Raw genomic sequence first — 23,059 nt, 5'->3', positions numbered from 1 at the left:
CTAGGCAGAGAGCCAAGTTCCAAATTTTAAATCGGTTGCTTGCTTGCTCTCGATTTACTCACTGAAAGTAAAACGACTGCTTTCAAGAGAAGGGGAGTTGAGGCTAGCCGCCCTTCCTCTAGCCCCAACTGATTTCAAGTGTCTGTTTGGCAGAGATTAAGAGGAGGGGATCTCCGTCATGAGCTGCTGATTCCCCTTTGGATCTGCTTTTAGCTCACTGAAAAACTGGCGACTTGGTTCTCCAAAGATTCGTTCAATTAACTGAATAACAAAGAGTTGGAAGGAACCGTGGAGGTCTTCTAGTCCATCCCCCTACTCAATCGGGAAACCCTATAAAATTTCAGACAAAAGGTTGTCCATTCCCTTCTAAAAAAAACCCAAACTCCAGTGATGGAGAAGCCATTTCCCCTGATAAATCGTTAGGAAGTTTCTCCTTAATTCCAAGATGCTTCTCTCCTGGATTCGTTTCCATCCGTTGCTCCTTATCTTCCCTTCCCGGTGCTTTGGGGAACAGGTGGAACCCCCCCCCTTCTTCTTTGCAGCAGCCCCTCAGATATTGGAACCGCTGCTATCATGTGGCCCCTTAAGTGACATTGCTCAGTCACATTTTTAAATTGCCCATCTCCCTTAATGGGTGGGAGGGACTCTGGACAGCATACAGCCCAGCAGGAACGTATAAAGACAGTATATAAAAGCTAAAAAAATTAAAAAGAGCCAAGGGTACTCAAAACACTTTTTTAAAAAATTAAGTGAAAGGGGGAAGGAGAATTCTAAGGCCACTAACCAGCCCCAGGGCTGACTTCTCCTCTGGGCTCCCCACTCGAGGCCGCACAGCCATGTTTTCACTCTTTCTGGAAGGCCAGGGTGTGTGTGTGGCTGTCTCACCTTTGGGGGAGGAGGGAGACTATTTCACAGGGCAGGGGCCATGGCAGAGAAATCTCTCGGACCTTGGACCCTGCCAGTCGGAGTTCTTTTAAAGGACAGGGTCCGCAACATACCTGCCCTGCCCGAGCAGGGGACAGGTGTAATGGGAGACAGACAGGGGTAGCTTCGTAAAAGGCGTCATTGGGGACAGGAAGGGATGCCAGAGGATTCCTGAAGGCGGGGGATCGGTAGCCAAGCGTGGTTGCCTCCCCCCCCACCCCTTTTGAGCAAAGCCTCAGCTGAGGCTGTCCCTCCCCTGCCTTCTGCCCATAGGACATTGCCAATGCCTGGAAAGGTCTGGAACAAGTGGAGAAGGGCTACGAAGAATGGCTGCTGACGGAGATCAGGCGTCTGGAGCGTCTGGACCACCTGGCTGAGAAGTTCAAGCAAAAGGCCACCCTGCACGAGAACTGGACCAGAGGTATTTGCGGAGACCCTAACCGAATCCCCTACCTCCGCTCCTCCTCATTTATCTAGGCGCAGAAGGACCAGCAAGACAAGATGTAACGTTTCGCCTAGATGAGCAAAACACAACCAAGTGTTAATAAAGGAGAACATTTGTGGCTCGGGGTTGACATGAGGGGTGCTCTCCGAGCTGGGTGGTTTTCTTGCAGATGTTTCACGACCCAAACCAGGTAACTTCATTGGTCTAGAAGGGAGTGGGGTTTGCAGGGAGGAGCAGAGAGGAGGAGGAGGAGGAGAAAGGACTGGGATTCTCTCGGTACTCTCTGAGCTGGGTTGCTTTCTTGCAGGAGCTTCATGACCCAAACTAGGTAACATCATCAGGACTAGCACTGATGATGATGTTACCTGGTTTGGGTCATGAAACATCTGCAAGAAAAGGACCCAGCTCAGAGAGCCCCAAGGATCCCACAGGCCTCCTCCTCCTCCTCCTCTCCACAAACACCCCTCCCTTCTAGCACTGATGATGTTCCCTATTTGGGTCATGAAACGTCTGCAGGAAAACCACCCAGCTCAGAGAGCCCCAAAGACCCCTTAATTCTCCTCCTCCTCCTCCTCCTCCTCCTCCTCCTCCTCCTCCTCCTCCTCCTCCTTTCTGCAAACCCCACTTTCTTTTAGCACTGGTGTAGTTGGGTAATGAAATGTCTGCAAGAAAACCACCCAGCTCAGAGAGCACCAAGGACCCCTCACGATAAAATAACAAAAGTTTTTTTTAAAAAAACTGTTCAAATACCAATGTCCAGGCCATCTAACCATTGAAGCGCAGCATCGTTTATATTTTTTTTTGTTAAAAAAACCCACCCAGCTCCTGGATCCATAGATGCCCTCAGCTTATAGCTGGTCATGATGCGATCTACCGTTTGACACGGGACCCTACAGTCACACCGAGGGGAGGATGCTGGGCCCTGTTTACACGCAGCGAATCCCTGCAGACGCTCTGCTCCTGATCAGCCCCCAGCCCGGCCTTTAGCTCCCTCTTGCTTCCTCTGCTTCACCCCCAGGGAAGGAAGACATGCTGTCCCAGAAGGACTACGAATCAGCCACCCTCTATGAGATCCGGGCACTGTTGCGCAAGCACGAGGCCTTTGAGAGCGACCTGGCCGCTCACCAGGACCGAGTGGAGCAGATTGCGGCCATCGCTCAGGAGCTCAAGTAGGTGTCACCCCGCTGGAGGGCCAGCCGGCCGGCAGCAGCATTATGGCGAAACACGAGCACCTGCCTCAGTTCTGCTCCCCAGTTCTTACCTACTAGGCTGGCTGCCCCCAGCCCCGAAGCCCAGCAGTGCATGAGGCGCCCCCTGAATGACCAGGGACCCTGGCCACCAAAGAGAGGGATAGTGTAGATACAGAGAGGGAGGGAGGGAGTGGGATGAGCGGGGGGGGAAGGTGGGAAGCTGTTATTAATCTATCAGCCACCTCTAGTGAGACCAGTGGAACAGGTGGCCTCCAGACGTGGGTGCTCCAACACTGGAGGTTTTTAGGAAAGGATGGGAAACGGTTTGTGCAGAATGGTCTAGGGCAGGGGTAGGCAACCTTGGCTCTTTTATGACCCGTGGACTTCAACTCCCAGAATTCCCCAGCCAGCCACGCTGAGGGGAAAGGGAGAGGTTTCCAAGCTGAGGCACGCCGGCTGAGGAATTCTGGGAGTTGAAGTCCACGAGTCATAAAAAGAGCCCAGGTGGCCTACCCCTGGCCTGCACTCTAAACCAGGGGTCTTCAAACCTGGCCCTTTTATGACTCGGTGGACTTCCACAATTCCTGAGCCGGTGTGGGGGAAACTATGGCTCCTTTATGACCCGTGGACTTCAACTCCCAGAATTCCCCAGACAGCCACACTGAAGGGAAAGGGAGAGGTTTCCAAGCTGAGCCACGCCGGCTGAGGAATTCTGGGAGTTGAAGTCCACGAGTCATCAAAGAGCCAAGGTGGCCTACCCCTGGTCTAGGGTCTCCTGCTTCTCCAAGATCCCTTCCGACTCTGGTGTTCTGTTACGCCAGAGGGACGCTCCCCCACTGGCACCCCAAGCCAACTGATAGAACCAGGTCTTTAAGCTCCTGAGGAAGGTCAGGAGGCTGGGAGCTGACCTGGGGGCAAGATGTTCCAAAGGACAGGAGCAATTCCTCCTTTTAAATGAAAGGACTTCTCAGCAGGATTACTAAATAAGTTCCAGACGACACATTCTGCACTTTCACGGCCTGGAAAATAAAAATAAAGGTCTCAAAAACTCCTCCCGATTTATCCCCGCAGCGAGCTGGACTACCACGACGCAGCCTCAGTGAACTCCCGCTGCCAGGCCATCTGCGACCAATGGGATACCTTGGGGACGCTCACTCAGAAGAGAAGGGATGCCCTAGAGGTGAGAAAGGGACGCAGGGAGATTGAAGGTCTCTTCTTGGATGTGGCTCATGGGTTCAGGGGTGGGAGGGAGGTGTGAACCAGACAGACGTCTCTCTCTCTCTCTCTCTCTCTCTCTCTCTCTCTCTCTCTCTCTCACACACACACACACACACACACACACACACACACACACACACACAATTCATCTGGTGTTCTTTCCCTTTTGCCCAGCGGGTGGAGAAGCTACTGGAGACAATCGATCAGCTGTACCTGGAGTTTGCCAAGAGAGCCGCCCCGTTCAACAACTGGATGGACGGAGCCATCGAGGACCTCCAGGACATGTTCATCGTACACAGCATCGAGGAGATCCAGGTCGGTCTTAGGAGACCAACACCGCTTATATGCCGCTTCCCGCTGCTTTACAGCCCTCTCCAAGTGGTTTACAGAGTCGGCCTTTCCCCCCCCCCTCACCCCGCAACCATCCGGGTCCTCATTTTATTGACCTCGGAAGGACGGAAGGCTGAGTCAACCTTGAGCCGGCCAGGATCAAACTGCTGGCAGTGGGCAGAATTTAGCCTGCAATATTGCTCTTTAATCGCTACGCCACCACAGCTCTCCGGATGGCGCCCGCCTTCCTCCGGGCGCCGTCCCGCTTGGGGCAGCAGCTGATCAGACCCTCTTTCTCCTCCTCCCTAGAGCCTAATCACAGCTCATGAGCAGTTTAAAGCCACCCTGCCGGAGGCTGACAAGGAGCGCATGGCGATCCTGGGCATCCAGAACGAGATCCAAAAGATTGCTCAAACCTACGGCATCAAGCTGTCGGGCCTGAACCCTTACACCAGCCTGTCCCATCACGACATCGCCAACAAGTGGGACAAGGTGAGAACCGGCGGAGAAACCTGCCGCGTTCAGGGAGCGGGAAAATCGAGGGGAAAATCCAAGTTTTTCAGGCGGAGTTGGATCCTTCGATAAGTCGCGGCCCTCCATCCGTGGTCGGGGTTTGTCAATCCGCAATCCAGTCTTCGACTTCAAATGACCACAACGCAGCCCAAAATTTCCGTCGATAAGCCAGACAGTTCTTAAGATGAGTTATGCCCCATTTTACGACCATCTTGGCACAGTTGCCAAGCGAACTGCTGCAGTTGTTAAGTGAATCGTGCAGTTGTTAAGTGGATCTGGCTTCCCTCGTTGATTTTGCTTGGCAGAAGGTCACAAACGGTGATCACCTGGCCCTGGGACAGCGCGACTGTCATTAAATTCACACCAGTTGCCAAGCGTCTGAATTTTGATCGATGTGATGGGGGGGGAATGCTGCAATGGTCGTAAATGTGAAAAACAGTCAAACAGTAAGTCACTTTTTTTTTCAGGGACATTGTAACTTCGAACAGTCGCTAAGCGAATGGTTGTAAGTTGAGGATTAGCTGTATCTGAGCTTCCCTCTCAGTGGATAAAGCAGACAGTTGGATGCAAAGCTTGGTTAGGGAGAAGCAGGGGTGGGGGGGCACTTGATACAACCTTTTTCAGCCATCCCACTTGGCTGATTATTTATCTTTGAAAGGAAGAAATACGATTTGCTTTTCCCCTGTGAGAAGCCTGAGGTTTATTCTTCAGAGCTGGTCTCATCCACACAAACTCTAATTATGTCCATAATTTACAGCTTGTCCGAAGGTCCTGAAGCGACTGTTTGATTGAGATACGCTGGGCAGCCGAAAACAATTTCTGATATTGTCCCAAAAGTGCTTTTTCACAAGGCAACTGGACTCTTCGTTTTTCCTTGAGCATGTTTCGCTTCTCCGCCAAGAAGCTCCTTCCGCGCCCGAGGTTACACTTGATGTCGTTGCTTTTTCCAACCACAGAGAACATTTGTAGCTCAGCGTTGGAACTACGGGGTCCTGGGTGCTCCCCAAGCTTGGTGGTTCCCTTGCAGACGTTTCCTTGCCCGTATGGGTAACGTCATCAGCGATAGAAGGGGGTGAGGTTTGCGCTCTGTGAACGCTGATATGATATGATCTAGTTGGGTAGTGAAGGGATGCGGTGGCTCAGTGGGTTAGGACGCTGAGCTTGTCGATCAGAAGGTCGGCAGTTTGGCGGGTCGAATCCCGAGTGCCGCGTAGCAGAGTGAGCGCCTGTTACTCGTCCCAGCTTCTGCCCACCTAGCAGTTCGAAAGCACGTAAAAATGCAAGTAGAAAAATAGGGACCACCACGGTGGGAAGCTAACAGCGTTCCGTGCGCCTTTGGCGTCTAGTCATGCCGGCCACATGACCACGGAGACGTCCTCGGACAAGCGCTGGCTCTTCGGCTTTGAAACGGAGATGAGCACCGGCCCCTAGAGTCGGAAACGACGAGCACGCATCTGCGGGGGAACCTTTACCTTTACCTTAGGTTGGGTAGTGAAACGTCTGGAGAAAACCACCAAGCTCGGAGGGCACCAAACAACACCCCCCCCGTTATTTCCTGCTTTGAACCAATCTAGGATGGGGCTGGGATTTGGGGTGCCTTTCCTTTTCCCCCTTTTCAGATTCCACCCCACCCCCACCCCCAATCCTCTCGGGTTGGCGAGATTTTAAGCACCAGTTTGCCTCTTTCCTTAGGTGAAGCAGCTGGTTCCACACCGCGACCAGACCTTGCAGGAAGAGCTGGCGAGGCAGCAAGCCAACGAACGCCTGCGACGTCAATTTGCTGCCCAGGCTAATATCATTGGTCCCTGGGTCCAGACCAAGATGGAGGTCAGGCCTTCTCTTGTCCACCAGTGCACGGCTTTCTGTTCCTCTGGTGGGAAGGGGGGGGCGGCTTACGGTTACGGAGTATGCTTAACGGGATACGTACCAAGTCCCGTCACAGCATTGCGGCGTGGAAATGGACCACAGTGGAAAGGGCTGAGGAATTCTGGGAACTGAAGCCCACACACCCGCGCGTAGAGACACACCGGCCTAGTCTTAACTATCTTTTCAAAACAGAGACTGTTTCAAGCATTTACAGTGGGGCACTAAGGAAAAAATATGGGGTGGGGGTGGCTAAACCAGAGAGGGATACTCTAAAGAGGGTTCAGAAGTGACAAGAAAGTATAAAACGCTTGGTTTGTTTTTCGTGGACCTCACTTTCCAACTTGCAGAATCTCCCTAGCTCAGTGGTGGCGAACGTTCTAGAGACCGAGGGCCCAAACTGCAACCCAAAACCCACTTCTTTATTGCTGGGTGCCAGGTGGGCATGGCCCACTGGGTGGGCGTAGCTGTGGTGGTCATGGCAGATTGGGTGGGTGTGGCCAAGGTGAGCGTGGTCACCTCAATGTCACTCGTGGGGAGGGACACCTGTAGGGGGTGGGCAGGGTTGGGGGTGATCCAGGCGGTCTCTGGCCGGTGGGGCGGTAGGCAGGAGACTCATCCTGTGGGGTGAGGCGAGGCAGGGTGGGGGTGCCATTGCCATGGGGCAAGGCAAGGGCTGGGGCAGCTGCTGCCTGACACCATCGCCCCCCCCCAAAAAGGCCAGTGAGCGCATGGAGGCCAATGGTCAGTAGCCAAAACCTGCCGGCCCCTCGACCGACGCACTCTGGGGCTCCGCAGCCCGTCGCCAGCAGTTCAAAGAAGCCGCCTCCGAGATGGATGGTCGGCCGACAGCTGAGGAGGCGATGCAGTGGGTCGTGCCCGGGAAAAGGACAGCATGCGAGGCCAGCAGGGACGGGATGGGGAGGAGGGAAACCAGCCGTGCCGGGATGCATTCAGCCACGTGGGACCCCGGCGAATTAGCAGGTGGCTGGTTGAAGAGGGACAGTTGCCACCTCCGGGGCATGGCGCGGGTGCCCACAGAGAGGGCTCTGAGTGCCGCCTCTGGCACCCGTGCCATAGGTTCGCCACCACTGCCTTAGCTTCTGGGGGACCGAAGGTGCCCCACGATATTTGAGGGGAAGGCGGTCCCGGGGGATTTGAGGCAGATGCCCAAATCTTGCGCCAACATTCTTTCCTCCCTCTCCTTACAGGAAATCGGTCATGTCTCCGTGGACATAAGTGGACCCCTTGAGGACCAAATGAACCAGCTGAAGCAGCACGAGCAAAACATTATCAATTACAAGGTGAACATCGACAAGCTGGAAGGCGACCACCAGCTCATCCAGGAAGCCCTCGTTTTCGACAACAAGCACACCAACTACACCATGGAAGTGAGTGCCTGGGCAGAAGAGGGCAAGGAAAGCAGGGGGAAGAACTGGTAGTCCTTGATTTACGACCTCAGTTGGAATTTTCCATTGCTAAGGAAAGCAGTCGCGAAGCGAGTCGCATTCAATTTGACAAGCTTTTTTTCCCCCCGCCACGGCGGTTAAGGGAATCGCCACGGTTGTTAAATGAATCCTGCGGCCGCCGATCCAAGCCAGCTTCCTTCCCCCTTAACTTGGCTTGTCGGAAGCCGACTGGGAAGGCTGCAAATGGCGGTCACAAGACCCTGGGATGCCGCGACTCTTCATAAATCACCTGCCGGTTGCCGAAGGAGCCAAATTTTGATCACGGGACTGTAGGGATCCTGGGATAGTTCATAAGTGGGAGGACCAATCCTGGGTCATTGTTTTCGGCGGCGCCGTGACCTTGAACGGTCTCTAAAGGAAGGGTTTCGGGTGCCTGAGAAACCGCTGTCAACCATGCGTTTCCGAATTTGGGGACAACCACAATCCTGGGGCAAAGTGGCGGGGGGGGGGACAGCACTATCACGTTCACCAGCACGTCGAATTCGGCTGCGCAGCCAATCCGGCCGGTTTCTCTGCCCATAAAGAAAGGAAAGTCCGTTCTTCTTTCCCCTCCCCCCCGGTTCTCCCTCTCCACCGCTCCCCTCTTCTTGACCGCAGCACATCCGGGTGGGCTGGGAGCAGCTCTTGACCACCATCGCCCGCACCATCAACGAAGTGGAGAACCAGATCCTGACCCGCGACGCCAAAGGCATCAGCCAAGAACAGATGAACGAGTTCCGGGCCTCCTTCAACCATTTTGACCGGGTGGGTAGCAGGACCGTTCTCGTGCCGCTCGCAGGTCTGGAACAGAAAGGCCTTTTTCTCGGGGTTGGGAGCCTGTCACTCAAGCCACGTGCCGGGGTGTGTGTGAAGAGGAGTGGGGGGCCCTGGCCTGAGCCTCCTCCGCTCCTCACCTTTTCGCTCCTCACCTTTTCCCCGCTTGACTCATTGCAGAAACGAAACGGCCTGATGGAGCCCGACGACTTTCGAGCCTGCTTGATCTCCATGGGATACGACCTGGTAGGAGGCCAGCCTGGATGGGGGGAGGATTGGCTTTTGGGTGCCCGCTGCATCTCCTGGAGACGGGTGGGGGGGCACTAAGACCGCCGCAAGCGATCTCAACTCCGTGCACGTGTACAAACCAATAAAGGAGACTTATTTGTAGCTCAGAGTTGCAGTGCGGGGGTCCCCGGTCCCCTCTGAGCTTGGTAGTTTTGTTGCAGACGTTTCACGACCCAACTAGGGAACGTCATCAGTGCTAAGTCAGCCTAACCCTGATGATGATGTTGCCTCGCTGGGTCGTGAAAGGTCTCCGAGAAAACAACCCGGCTCAGAGTGCACCAGAGACCTCCTGACAAATCATCCTTGCAGCCATCTGAGGAAACCCGTACAGACAGCGTCAAGTTGGGAAGGAAACGTCGTTCTTTTCCTGCAGGGATGCAGAGCTGCCATCGTCAATGGCCTTGGGAGACTTCCCAGAGAGCCTCAGATTGCCAGGAAATAAGCAGCGGGACAAAGAACAGAGATTCTTTGTAGTCTCCATATCTAGACTGCAGAAAAACCCAGGATTCGGTTATCTTTGGGATTCTGCATTTCCCTCAATGCTGGGGTGTAACTTTCTGGCTCAAAAAATAAAAATAAAATAAAAATGAGGAGGGGAAGGCATTGAATTAAAGAACGGGCTTTACCTTTGAAAGATGGCAGATTGAACATCGGAAAACCAGCGCGGCTTAGAAAGCGACCGATGTCACCTTCCCCGTTGTTTTCCCAACATTTGTCCCTTCTCCTGGATAAACTTGAGTTGCCCGAACTGACTCTCAGCCCCGTTCCTTTGCCTCAAGCAAACGCTTCCCTTGCCGCCCGCTGGTTTTAGACCAGGGGTCTTCAAACTTGGCCCTTTTATGACTTGTGGACTTCAACTCCCAGAATTCCTCAGCCAGCTTGGCTGGCTGAGGAATTCTGGAAGTTGAAATCCACAAGTCATAAAAGGGCCAAGTTTGAAGACCCCTGTTTTAGACGATAAAATTACCGGCGGTTGGTTGCAACAGGGACGCAGATGTATAGAAGCTCTGCCAGGCAGTTTTTGAGTTGCCCCACTTGGGAACCTGCCTCTCCGTCTGAATTGGGCAGAGAATCCGCCTCCCCTCCCCTCAGGGGTCCTTCCTCTTGCTCCTAGGGGGAAGTGGAGTTTGCCCGTATCATGACCCTGGTGGATCCCAACAACACAGGGGTGGTGACCTTCCAAGCCTTCATCGACTTCATGACCCGGGAGACAGCCGAGACCGACACGGCCGAGCAGGTCATCGCCTCCTTCAAGATCCTGGCTTCAGACAAGGTGAGCGTGGGAACCCAGTCAGGAGATGGGGGCTGGGGAGGGGGAGATTCTGCTTTGCCCACACAAAGGACTCTTCCTTTTATAGGCAGGATGAAACCTAGATTAGCTTGTCTCCCTGCCAAAGAGAATCAGCATCTGGGATTCAGCCGGTTGGTTGGTTGGTTGGTTCTGGGTTGTTTTTTTGCCCTCTCCGCTTCCCTCCTTCCCTAGCGGCGAAAATTCTTTCTGTCCCAAAGGAGGGAACGCCAGCCCCTCTCTCTCCCCCCGCTCCCAAACCTGCTGTATAATCCCAATTATTCTTGAATTTAATGAATTTACTAAGGTGGGCCAGCTCTGCATCCCAGGGGCTGGAGAAGAGGGAGCCGATCACGCCAGGCCTCTCCGTGCCAGGCCTCTCCATGTATTGTAGACCTCTCGGGCAGCAGGAAGGAAGCCCCCCCCCCCCAGGCTCACCCCGTAGAAGCCCATATCCAAGCCTGGTCTGGTTTTCTGCCTCAGGGCAGACTCCCACACCCCAGCCTAGGCATTCCTGGGAAGCTTCACCCCACCACTTCTCCTTCAGCCTGATGGCCTCCAGGATGCGCTGGGCTTCAGTCCCAGCGGTGCAAGAGGGAGGGCTGGTCTGTCCTGAATGGCAGGGCTCAGTCAGGCCTCCTTCCCCCTCTACTTCTCCCACCCCCCGCCAACTAGAGATGCCCAACGTGTCCTTGGCGTCTCCTACCAAGCAAAGGTCTGCAGAGATTCTCAACCGTCCCGAGTCCCGGTTGTCCCAAAGATGCTTTTTCCAAAAGGTGGCTGGACTTTTTTTTCATTCCCCTTTTTTCCCCCCTTGAAAACGTTTGGCTTCTCATCCAAGCAGCTTTTTCCGGTTCCGGCTGAACAGCGCGAGGAGGGGACGCAAAGACTTATAAATCCTTCCACCATTCCCAAGCTGTTCAGTTAGAACAGAGGAAGCTTCTTGGATGAAAAGCGAAATGTTTTCAAGGGGGGGAAAAAACAAAAAACCCCAAGCAAGTCCAGTTGACTCCTACCCAGCGGGTGCCGAGCTCCAGGCTTCTCTGGCCTTCTAACCGGGGCGTGGGGGGGCCCCTCTTCCTTCTTGGTCCTCCGCAGAACTTCATCACGGTGGAAGAGCTGCGCCGGGAGCTGCCCCCCGAGCAGGCCGAGTACTGCATCACCCGGATGACCAAGTACAGCGGAGCCGATGCCGTGTCAGGCGCCTTGGACTATGTCTCCTTCTCCAGCGCCCTGTATGGGGAGAGCGACCTCTGATTCCCTCCCCCAGCCCCTCGCCACGAAAGGCATGTGGGAGCCCAATGACCCCCCCCCACGCACACCCAATTCGAGTCTTGTGCCCACGGAAAGGAGGGCGCCCACCATAGCAGCCCCCTCCCCACATGCCCCCCCAACTGCTGGGCAAAAAAGGTCACGAGGTTTCTCCCCCCCCTCCACCCTTGAGCCACAGCTGGTGGATCCGGGCGGGGGGGGGTCTCGGTTAGAAAATCAAGTCTCCCTCCTATCCTGCTGCTGTCTCTCTTCTTTGCTCCTGAGCTAGTCAGCCCTCCTCCCTCCAGGCTGTGCTCTGCCCTGCCTCCCCCTCCCCAGGCCCCTCCCTTCTGGGTTTCTCATCCCCCCCAAAAAAAGATCTGGTGATGACGAGGGGGGGTTTCCAAGGAAGCCAGGGCAGGGCCGCATGGAACAAAGGCTGTACCAATAAACACCACACCCTGGAGGCCCTTCTGTGGTCGGGGTCTTTCTTCCTGGTAGGCCAAGGTGGGGGGGCCCGGGGCAGGATGTACCCCCAAGGTCCTGCAAGCTGAAAGGCCCGGCCGTTTGGCTAAAAGAGCGGGGGACTTCGTGAACCGGGCGCGAGGTTGCTTAGACCGGAAACTGATGGGACGGAATTCCATCTATGGAAACTCATCCTGGAGAGAAGCAATGTAGAACTTAAGGAGACGTTCTCCCCCCCGACAGCGAGGACAATTAGCCAGCGGAACGGCTTGCCAGCAGAAATTGTGAGTGCTCCCATCACCGGAGGTCTTGTAAGAAGAACACTGGACCACCATTTGTCCAGAGCGCTTATAGGGTAGGAGTGACAAACTCGCAAGCGTCATGTGACGTGTCACGACTTTTTTGCCATTGCCGGCAATGGGGTGGGCGCGGTTTTGGCCCACGGGCCGGCAGTTTGACGCTCCTGCGATAGGGTCTCCTCTTTGATTAAGGGTTGGACTAGAAGACCTCCAAGGTCCCGTCTAACTCTTATCCTGGAAGCCGTCCGTCTCCCTTTTGCCCAGGTATCCCGAGATGCCCTGTAGCTTCCTGTGACTTCCTCATGCAGTCCGTGGTTGACGCTTTCCCGGCAGCAGCTGCTTGCAGAGAAGGATAATGCTCTGCCTTCTTGGCAGGATCCCCTCTGGCTTCTTGAGCAGTTAAGACTAGTGAGCAAAGATTGAGTTAGGCTACTCTTCCCTCCGGTGACCTTGCTTTGGCCGCCGAGGAAAAGAGCCCCAGTGGGCAACCCTCCTCATGGCCTCAGAGCCCCGATTCAAATGAGAAATCGGCCCGAAGGAGAAAGACCCAAAGGATCCTAGGTACAGGGGACACCCCCCCTTCCCCCTCCCCCGAGTCCATTAAACCAACCAAGGGGCCTCCTTAAAAGTACTTTATTAATAAAAAATAGAACTCTTCAGGGCCTGGAGGAAAAGGACCCAGGGATCACTAGAAAAAAGGAGGGGTGGGAGTGGGGGAGCGGCTCAGGGTGGGTGTGCGAGAATGCCAGCGTGGCTACCCACGGGGCCGAAGTGACGGGCTTCTCTGGGAATGGTGGAGCTCCCGTCCTTCCCGGCTGCAGAGCAGAAGTGCCTCTGCAAACCAGTTTGGGCCCAGAGCATAGCCCTCTGGGCGTCCCCGGGGACGGGGTGGGGAGGCAGGCAAGGGCTGCGTTGGCAGCCGAGGTGCCCTCCGGGTGTCAGGAACACCAAGAGGAGATGCTGAGGCTGTCTGCGGGAGAGGTCAATCTGGAGAGGGAGCAGACGGGCAGGTCTCCGAAGAAGGCCGGGTCCGTCATGGGGAAGAGGAGGAGGAAGAAGAGAACCACGCCCAGCAAGTAAAAGAAGACCACCAGGAAACACTGGGAGTGCTCTAGAGCGGCGCCCACCGCAGGGAATCCGACGTAGTTGCAGAAGGAGTGACAGAGAACCGGCCCAATCAGGTGTCCTGCGTGGAGAGAGGGCGACGGTGAAGAGAAGAAGCCCACACCTCCGAAGGAGCAGAGAGGAAAAACAAGGGGTTCCCCCGTGGTGGAAAAGCCACCACCCAGCGATGTCGGGCGAACTAAGAACGCTAAATGAATTTTTAGCCGGGAGGCAGGCGAGAGAGAGAATTCCTTCGTTTTGGTCCAAGGAAAAGACAGGATTGGCTCACACGGGATACCAAGCCAGAACAGGGCTACCTTAAGCCCCCACCCCACCCCGGTCTACCCACTTTGTCTTAATGTCGGATTAGCCTCGATAGAAAGGGAGAAGAACCCCTGGTCAGAGTCAGCGTGTGAACAGGGTTGTTGGCAGAGAAGAGGGCTCAGCGTCTCCATGTTAAAAGATTTGGGACCTCCGTCGTTCCCAGCTACCCCCCCCCAGCCCTCCAAGGGGGGGTTTCTGGAGACCCCACCCCCCCTTGCTGGTGACAACAGTAGAGGAATCCTGGCAGGTTAACGGTAGAGGAAACGTCCCCGAAGCAGCCGAGAGGAAGAGGACGATGGGAAGGAAATCCCGGCTCCCCAGCCCTTCGCCCACCTGTTCGGATGAAGAGGAAAGCGGTGTAGGCTCCGAAAATGGCGGTGTAGGAGAACTGGAACACTGCAAGGGAAGGGAGCAGCTGGTTAGGAAAGATGGTGCGCTTGTGCGCATACGCACGCTGCGTGGAGGGAGCAGGAAACCCAGTTTAAAATGCGGAGGCTTCTGGGCATACCCCCCCCCCCACCAGACCAACCTCAAGCCAGTTGAATCGGAAAGGGTCACAAACGATCGACAGCCATTCAGCGACTGGCAACTTTCAAAGTGTCTGGGCTTCAACTCCCAGAATCCCCCAGCAATATGTCAAAACCACCCCCACAAATCCGTTCATAATGGTCTAGTCCAGGGCTGGGCAACCTTGGTTTTTTTATGACTAGTGGACTTCAACTCCCAGAATTCCTGAGCCAGCCATGCTAAGATGAAAGGGAGAGGTTGCCACGCTGCCTGAGGAATTCTGGGAGTTGAAGTCCACCAGTCCTGAAGGGGCCAAAGTTTCCACCATGCTGGCTCAGGAATTCTGGGAGTTGAAGTCCACGAGTCATAAAAGAGCCAAGCTTGCCTACGCCTGGTCCGATCTAAGCCTTTTCCCCCACCATTCAACTTTAGATTTTGGGGGGGCTTTTTGGCCAAAATTGTGAATTTGGGGGGGGGAGCTTCAACCCGAGATTCCCCTGCCTCGCTCTCTTTTTATTACTGGCCCCGCCGGGACTGATCCTCACCTGCCGAGAGAAAAATACTAGCTCTGCTTCCTTGGCGAAACCGCAGCTGCTCGATAACGTGATGGAAATGAGCTGCCGGAAGAAAAATAATTACCACGTTAAAAATACACACGCACACACACACACACACACACACACACACACACCCCTTGGCCTTAGGTTCTCCCTGGCTTTACAGATAGTCCTTGACTTACAACCATTCGTTTAGCGACCAACGACCAAGTTTTCTTACAATGGCGCTGGGGGGAAAAAACCCACCCGGTCCGCTCACTTAAACCACGGCAGCATCCCCACGGTCGAAATTCAGATCCTGTGTAACCAGCCTGTATGTACAATGATCGCAGCGTCCGAGGCCACACGGCTGTTTGTGACCTTCCCAAGCCGGCTTCTGACAACCAAAGCCAATGGGGGGGGGGGGAAGCCGGTTTTGCTTACCGACTGCACGATTCACTTAGCAACCGGCAGTGTTTTGCTTAATTGTGGCAAAAAAAAATAATCATAAAAAATTAGAGAAGACTCAATTTAACAATTGCCTTCCTAGCAACGGAGAGCCTGTTGCCAATTCTGGTCGTAAGTCGGGGACTATATTTCATCCCCTCTCCAAGAAGTGTTCTTCATAGGTTGAGCCAGCGGGGGGGGGGGGGGGGAGAAACAAGCTTGTTGACAGCTTCAGACAAAAATCAGTCTAATTTGAGTCAATCTTGACTCTTGCTGACTTCACCCCTGGGGTTGGCTTGGCAACAGCATGGATGGGGATGCTGATTTTTTTTCCTGGAACGGTGTTTTTCAGCTTTCCAGCTAAGCCTACGGATTTGCAGCTTTCTGGAGCGGGGGGGGGGGGTGGGTCTCATTCAACGTCTAACCAGCTGGATTCTCTTGAGCTTTTATGAAATTCTTTCGCTGCACCTGGGGGCTTCGTTTTCCAAATCAGCAGGCTACTCAAATCAAAAGTTAGATCCGGAGCATCCTGTTGGCCCTCACCACCCCCGCCCGATTCCCTATCCCACTGGGACGCGTTTTAGTTCCGATTTAATAACCACAAGGAAGAAAGGGAGCAAGTCAGAAGCAAAGGCTGCGCCCCCCCCCTCCCCTCCGCTTTTCTCTTTAGGAAAGCCTGTAAGCGCGAGGACCATTTGCCAAATAAGTAAGTAAATCAGGCATTCACACATTATTGGTAGAATATTTCTAGCGCGGGGGGAGGGCAGGGGGGGGTCCTTGGTAATCTCTAAGCTTGGTAGTTTTTCTTGGAGGCGTTTTCATGACCCAACTAGGTAACTTCATCCAGGCTCGTAGAGGGCAAACCCCAATCCCTTCTAGCACTGATGAGGTTGCCTAGTTGGGCTGCGAGACGTCCCGCGTTCAGAGAGCACCAAGGACTCTGCAATTCGTCCATTATCCCACCGCAAGCCTTTGCCCGTTTGCCTTCTGGTCCATGGGGGTTTACTAACAACTTGGAGGAAGAACCAAGGTCTTCTCAGGGAAGACCCCCACCCCTCTAATAGTGCGTGCGCGCGCGCACACACACACAAGCTTCCAATGTTTAGCTCGCAGCCAGGTCCAGACAAGACGAGCAAAAAGCCAGCTCAGGGCTTATCGGTGAGAGGGCACCGTGAAGGGAGAGTGGTGGCAATCAAATGTAATCGATCGATCAATCAAAAACTCACCGACTCCAAAGAAGAGCGGGCAGGTGACGATGGCTAGTCCTACTCCTGTGCAAGGCACCAACATGGGCACCATGCAGGCCCGGAAGACCAGCTCTTCGGTGAAGGGCGCGATGACCTGGTTGCGCAGCCAGCGCATGTCGGTGAGACAGAGTACCCAAAACCTGGGGTCTGAGAGGGGGAGTAGAAGCGCTTGTTACTGACACACACACACACACACACACACACACCACACACAAAAACCCTCCACACGCCTTGATCTCTTGAGCAGGGCAAAAAAAAAATGGCAGTGAGCATCCTGCTAAGTTTAGGAGGCTGTCGCAGGGTAATCTGAACTGCCACCAAGAATCAACCGGAGGCAGTCTTTGACTTACAACCATTCATTTAGTGACCATCTGAAGTTACAACGGCACTCAGAAAGTGACCTAGGCCCCTGGTTCACACTGATGACCGTTGCAGCGTCCCCGCGATCAAAATCTGGACGTTTGGCAACCCAGCGTGTTATTTATTTCCCAGCCGGCTTTCTACCAGCGCAGTCAAGGAGGGAAGCTGGATTCGTTTTTAACAACCGCGTGATTCGTTTAACAACTGCAGCCTTTCACTTCACGACTCTGGCAAAAAGGGCCGTAAAAGTGGGCACGACGCACTCCAGCCCCCCCACGCCCGTCTTGCTTTAGCTACCAAAATTCTGGTCTCCACTGGGATCACAATTCGAGGAGAACCTGTTGCGAGACCGGTGTTGCTCAAGCTCGGCCCCTTTAAGAGGGGTGGGCTTCAACTCCCAGAATTCCCCAGCCAGCCACGGAAGTCGAAGCCCGCCCCTTTTTAAAGGGGCCAAGCTTGAGAAACACAGGCACAGATCGAGGGAACTTACCGAAGCTCGTCTCCACCCACAGTCAAATTCAGCAAAACACAGCGCGGGTATCCCCACTCAAGGAAAGTGTGCCCCCAAAACATTTATCTACCCCTTAGTGAAATATTTCTTTTTTCTTTTTTAATTAACGCAAAGCCCCTCCGCAGATTCTTACCAAAGGCCACTCTTAAGCCATCCACCATGTCCCAGGGACAGTCCATCGACAGCTGGATGAGGGGGCCGAGAAACAGGATCTGGGAAGAGAGCAGAGCCACGTTTGCCGGGGCATTGCAGATACCCACCCCCTTTTGAAAACATAAAACATAATTTATTCCCACCCCACCCACCCCCGTTGCCCGCTAGCATTCTGTGACCCAGCATCCGGTGCCAGCTGTGGAAGACCCAGGTCGCTTGGCTGGTTGTCGGAAACGCTCCGCCCGACCCATCGTACAGGCGAGCCACCCTTACCACGGTCAGAAGCAGGGGCAGCAGAGTCGCCGGCAAGATGCCCTCCAGCCGGAAGCCCATCAAGGTGAGAAGGGATGCATCTGGCTGAGTAGAAGAGGAGACACCTTCGTCAACACCCACCCCCGGGCAGCAGCTTCCCTCTCCTCTCCCGACTCGCTCCGCGCGTAAGCAAACAAGGGGCGCACGGCAGGGAAAGGGGCATCTCACCTACACTAGAACCGTCTTAAGTTGCAGGTTTCTCCTGCTGTGAATTGACTTCAGCCCCTGGAGAGGTGGGAAAGGGGAGACTTGATTTGATTTTGAGTTTTTTTTTAAAATCCCGTCGTTATGACTCAAGGCCCTGGACATACCTGGCGCTCCTTCCTCTTCTTATTTTCCCCAACAAAACGTCCCTCTGAGGTGGGATGGGCAAAGAGAGAGAAAGACTGCCTTGAAGTCACCCAGTCAGCTTTCACACTCAAGGCGGGACTAGAACTCGCTGACTCCTGGTGATTGGCCCAGTCACCTACATGTCTTTCACGTCCAAGGCAGGTCTAGAGCTCACCGTCTCCTGGCGATTTGGCCCAAAGTCACCTAAACATCGTTCATGTCCAAGGCAGGACTAGAACTCGCAGTCTCCTGGCGATTGGCCCAGTCATCCAGCGGGCTTTCATGGCTAAGTCAACCGTCTCCCGGTTTTTAGCCGGATGCCTTAACCACTCCGACCAAACTGGATCCAGATAATGTACGTAAGGTGCCATCTTAGACTCCCTTGGAAATAAACTATTAAATCTATATGCCGCCCAATGTGCCTTCATGCAACTTTTTACTTAATTCTCTGAGGTGCCACAATCATTCCACCCCGACTCCCATCATCCCCACTGGGCAGCGGAATTAATGTGCTGTGGGTGGCCGAAAGAGTTTCCTCCCATCTTTGAAGCATCCATTCAACCCACAATAGGCCTCGCCTCTCGCTTCAGCTGTGGCTGTGACAACAAGCCATTTAAACTGGTTCCTGAATCGCACCACCTACCGAGGCAGGGATGAACCAAAGGATTAACCACACTCCACACACACACACACACACACACACACACACACACACACACAAAACCACCCTCCAATCTAGCTAATTGCGCATCGTGAGCGCCGTGTAGCAATGTTTTGCCAGGCTGCAATTATCTTGATTAAGGACGCTGTATAGTAAAGGCGGCCATCAAGCAGTTCAGAAGCCGCCAAGAGTGGGCGAACACCACCCACTCTGGTGATGGCCCAAACCTTCTCCTAGGAAACGTCCTTTTCAAACACGGGTGGGTGTCCTTGAGCCGTTTGGCTCGCCCAAGGAAACCGGGCAGGACTGTCCTGCCAAGCAAGGAGGACCGCAAGGCAAGGGGACGTTGGTCAGACCTCAGCTTGGCAAAATGGCACCACCAAGAGATCAGAGTAACCGCTTGGCTTAAACCCGTGTGGATTCCAGCAACCAGCTTCGGCTGGTAGTTGCACAGAAATTTCCCCAGCCCTTCCTAGGCCCAGGTCAAACTGCTGAGGCTGGTCTTTTAAGGCCCTAAATTTGGTCTAGTGGTTAAAGCATCAGACTGGGTGACTGTGAATTCTAGTCCCCTCTTTAGCCATGACAGCCAGCTGGGTGACTTTGAGCCAAACACCAGGAGATGGGGAGTTCTAGTCCCTCTTTAGCCACGAAAGCTGGTTGGGTAAATTTGGGCCTGTTCCCCCCCCCCGCCGCCTCTCTCTCTCTCTCTGCCCAATCCACCTCACAGGGTTGTTGTTGGGAGGAAAATAGGAGGAAATAAGGTATGTTGGATATGTTCACCACCTTGAGTTAGTTGTAAAAATAATAACAAAAGATGGGATATGAATAAATAAATTGTGCAAGCCCCTAATTTATGTATTAAATGTATATGTCATCCCATCTCACTATCCAAGCAACTCCAGGCAACTTGATCCTTTTCCCACACCGCTCTGCCTGCATGGTAATACAGTAGCCAGTTGATCTTTTCCATCAAATATTGCTTCTGTTACGGCAGGGGGGTCTTCAAACTTGGCCCTTTTATGACTCGTGGACTTCAAATCCCAGAATTCCTCAGCCAGGCATGAGGAATTCTGGGAGTTGAAGTCCACAAGTCATGAAAGGGCCCAGTTTGAAGACCCCCTGTGTTACGGGATAAATCTATCTCAGCAAGGCTGTTTTCTGATACAAAACACTTTTTCTACACTAAGCTGAGAAGGGATACCTATCAAGGCTGCATGGCTCTAGCCCCCAGAGCTCTCCAAAAGTTAGCACCGAATTTTATTTCTTTTTTTAATGTAACAGAAGATGGAAAATGTCATCATAAGGGCATGATAAGCCAAAAGAGGTTTAAAGGTCACATTCAGTCAAGTGTAATTTTTTTCTTTCTTTCTGTTGCTTCTCTTTGCTGGGCTGTGGAGATTTTCTCTGTCTGAACATGGTTGGGTGTCCCTGCTTCACGATCCCGGGGGGAAAAAAATCATTCTTAAATCAATCCAGCATTTCAAAACTTTTGAAGCATTTTAAAAACCCTTGAGCTTTTTTTTCCCCCACCCGCTGTTACATTTGCTGTTTGGATTCACTTTGGTTTTAAAAAAAACACACAACAAAACAGTAGCCTGTAAAGAAAGAAACAAGTCTTTGAAACAGGGAACTTTGGCCAAAGGCTTCCGCCCTCACCTTAATGCCCGTCGCCTCTTTCCAGACCCAAATGAAGAGGGGCGAGAAAGTGGAGACCACCAGGACGCTGGTAAAGCGGCGCTTGATGACGGCGGGGTGGTCCCTGCAGGAGGAAAAACCCAAGTCTGAAGTGTGTGTCTGTGTGTGTGTGTGAAGGAGAGGGGGGCGAGAATACGATGCAGTGCAGACTAGGGCAGCGTTTCCCAACCTTAGGAACTTGAAGATGCGTGGACTTCAACTCCCAGAATTCCCCAGCCAGCTATGCTGGCTGGGGAATTCTGGGAGTTGAAGTCCACGCATCTTCAAGTTCCTAAGGTTGGGAAACACTGGACTAGGGAGCTGATCCCTTCATTCACAAAACCGGCCGATCCGGGGAAAGTGAGGTTTTCCCCCGTCCCGGAGAAGCTCAAGGCTTCAAGTTGACTCCGAGGCTCTTGGCTTGGCTGATGCATTGCATTGCACACACACACCCCTCTCCCCATTTCTGCAAAGGGGCTTCGGCTTCAGCGCCTGGCATACGAGACCCCCCCCCCCAAAAAAAAGCAAGCCCGGCGCCTTTCTCGCAGAGAAAGACCCCCCCACACACCCCACCCTTGCAGGGGATCAGGGCTGCCTCCGGACCTCCCAGCCGGGCTGGAGGAGGGGGGGGGATCGCGCGGCTGTAGCTTCCCCACCCCCACCCCTGGCGTCCTCCTCCAGCCAACCCCTCCGCCTTCCCGCTCGCCCCCCCCCCCCGCCCGGCCTCACCTGGGCAGGTGGCTCTTCCAGACGTAGAGGCTGCCCACGTAGGAGCAGGCCAGGCCCAGGCAGGAGAAGAGCGAGGCCCAGCAGAGCTCCGAGCCGGCCTGGCCCTCCGCCGACATCGGGGCGCTGCAAGAGCGCGGCTCAAGCCGGCCGCCCAAGCCAGGCGGGCGGGCGGGCAGGCAGGCAGGGCCGCGTGGGGAGCCTCCGCCTCCCAGCCGCGGAAGAGGAAGCCGGCCAGCCAGCCCGGCCGGCGGCGGCGGCGGCGGCGCTGCGCAGCGAGCAGGGGAGGGAAGCGGGCCGGGCTGCCCTGCGGGGCTTGCGGCAGAGAGACCCCGGCCCGGGCCAGGCGGGCATCCCGCCCCCCGCCGGCCAGTCCCGCCAGGGCAGGCGCCCCCCACCCCGCCTCCCTCCCTCCCTCCCGCTCGATCGCTGGCTGGCTGGCTGGCTCGGGGCGGGCAGGTGGACGGGGCGGCTTCGGCGCTACACGACAGGCGGTGGCCGCCGCCGCCCCCGGGCTTGAGGTCGCCCGCCTGGCCAGGAGGGGAAGGCGGCCAGCCTTCGGGCCGAGGGAGACGCGCCGCTTTGCGCCGCTAGGGGGCAGCAGCTGCCTGCCGCGGCGGGGCTCTGGCGAAAGCTAAGCGGGGTCGGGGCCGGTCGGGGAACGGAGGGGCAAAGGGAGCGCGCCAAATGATGGGGAGCCGGGCTCGGGCTTCCCTGCCAAAATCTGGATTAATTGCCTTTTTCTGGGGTTCCTGCGTAGCATTTGGGGGGAAGGGGCAGTCTCTCCCCCCTCCCCAGCCCCAATTGCCCAGGCCAGAGATTCCTGCCCAGCCGGGTCTTCCTGGCTGCAACAGGCATCTCGGACACAAAGACGCCCTGCCTTCTCAGCGGTCAGTCGGAGTCCAGCCTCTGTGGACTAGTTCTCAATCTTGGCCGCTTTAAGGTGGGTGGGCTTCAACTCCCAGAATCCCCCAGCCAGCATGCTTTAAGAAGGGTGGACTTCAACTCCCAGAATCCCCCAGCCAGCATGCTTTAAGTTGGGTGGGCTTCCAACTCCCAGAATCCCCCAGCCAGCATGCTTTAAGAGGGGTGGACTTCACCTCCCAGAATTCCTCAGCCAGCATGCTTTAAGAGGGGTGGACTTCACCTCCCAGAATTCCTCAGCCAGCATGCTTTAAGAGGGGTGGACTTCAGCTCCCAGAATTCCTCAGCCAGCATGCTTTAAGAGGGGTGGACTTCACCTCCCAGAATCCCCCAGCCAGCATGCTTTAAGTTGGGTGGGCTTCACTTCCCAGAATCCCCCAGCCAGCATGCTTTAAGAAGGGTGGACTTCAACTCCCAGAATCCCCCAGCCAGCCTGCTTTAAGAGGCGTAGACTTCATTTCCCTGGATTTCTCAACCAGCATGAGAGTTGAAGTCCACTCCTCTTAAAGCATGCTGACAGGGGAATTCTGGGATTTGAAGTCCCAGAGAAACGCTGCTCTAGAAACCGCGTTGTGTTCATTCTTTAGTTAGTGGACGGGACCAAGAGACAGTTAATGACTTTTTCCATTTATTGCCTTGCCCGAGACACTCCCGGGAATTCCGTTAACTGAACAGGAGTGGCCGTTTCAGGAGGTCCACTTGGCCATGTTGAACACCTCCTGAGCCCAAAGGTCCTCTTCCTCCTCCTCCTGCAAGATGGAGAAAGTCAGAAGAGGAAGCAGCTTGGAATCGTCTTAAAGCAAAATCATCTCTCAGCCTAAGCCAGCCTTTCCAAAGCTAATGGTAACGGTAACGGTTCCCCCGCACATGCGTGCTAGTCCTTTCCGACTCTAGGGGCCGGTGCTCATCTCTGTTTCAAAGCCAAAGAGCCAGCGCTTGTCCGAGGA

At 54.7% G+C, this 23,059-nt stretch overlaps 3 protein-coding genes across 4 annotated transcripts in view; 1 reads left to right on the top strand and 2 right to left on the bottom strand.

The window, feature by feature from the left end:
* The window catches only part of ACTN3 (actinin alpha 3), a 34,379-nt gene extending 22,382 nt beyond the window's left edge, over window positions 1-11,997 (top strand). The window contains exons 11-21 of the mRNA XM_081340493.1: window positions 1,198-1,345; window positions 2,388-2,538; window positions 3,631-3,739; window positions 3,952-4,092; window positions 4,417-4,599; window positions 6,313-6,447; window positions 7,695-7,874; window positions 8,550-8,696; window positions 8,886-8,951; window positions 10,108-10,266; window positions 11,380-11,997. Of these exons, the coding sequence (XP_081196619.1) occupies window positions 1,198-1,345; window positions 2,388-2,538; window positions 3,631-3,739; window positions 3,952-4,092; window positions 4,417-4,599; window positions 6,313-6,447; window positions 7,695-7,874; window positions 8,550-8,696; window positions 8,886-8,951; window positions 10,108-10,266; window positions 11,380-11,538 (1,578 nt within the window). The 3' untranslated portion in view covers window positions 11,539-11,997. The remainder of the gene's footprint in view (window positions 1-1,197; window positions 1,346-2,387; window positions 2,539-3,630; window positions 3,740-3,951; window positions 4,093-4,416; window positions 4,600-6,312; window positions 6,448-7,694; window positions 7,875-8,549; window positions 8,697-8,885; window positions 8,952-10,107; window positions 10,267-11,379) is intronic.
* Window positions 11,998-12,914: 917 nt separating this feature from the next.
* On the bottom strand, window positions 12,915-21,618 carry RCE1 (Ras converting CAAX endopeptidase 1). 2 transcript variants are annotated; one of them, XM_081340321.1, is made up of 9 exons: window positions 21,192-21,615; window positions 20,445-20,547; window positions 20,126-20,219; window positions 17,759-17,838; window positions 17,466-17,544; window positions 16,441-16,608; window positions 14,777-14,848; window positions 14,058-14,120; window positions 12,915-13,482 (listed from the first exon to the last, which is right to left on the bottom strand). In XM_081340321.1, exons 1-9 carry the CDS (start codon window positions 21,305-21,307, stop codon window positions 13,235-13,237), a joined length of 1,023 nt encoding a protein of 340 aa, XP_081196447.1. In that variant the 5' UTR covers window positions 21,308-21,615; the 3' UTR covers window positions 12,915-13,234. The 2 variants fall into 2 exon arrangements, with proteins under 2 accessions (XP_081196447.1, XP_081196448.1); XM_081340322.1 differs by lacking the exon at window positions 20,126-20,219 and having other exon boundaries at window positions 17,759-17,842; window positions 21,192-21,618.
* Window positions 21,619-22,798: 1,180 nt separating this feature from the next.
* Window positions 22,799-23,059, bottom strand: part of TOP6BL (TOP6B like initiator of meiotic double strand breaks) — a gene marked incomplete at both ends in the record, with an annotated part of 42,867 nt that continues 42,606 nt past the window's right edge. Inside the window, one exon of the mRNA XM_081341045.1 lies at window positions 22,799-22,861. Coding sequence (XP_081197171.1) covers window positions 22,799-22,861 — 63 coding nt within the window. The remainder of the gene's footprint in view (window positions 22,862-23,059) is intronic.

The sequence above is a fragment of the Vipera berus genome (assembly GCF_964194415.1).
Source record: "Vipera berus genome assembly, chromosome: 16".
NCBI lineage: Eukaryota > Metazoa > Chordata > Lepidosauria > Squamata > Viperidae > Vipera > Vipera berus.
Note: the sequence above shows the minus strand (reverse complement) of the source record. Positions and strands in the feature narration are given on the sequence as shown.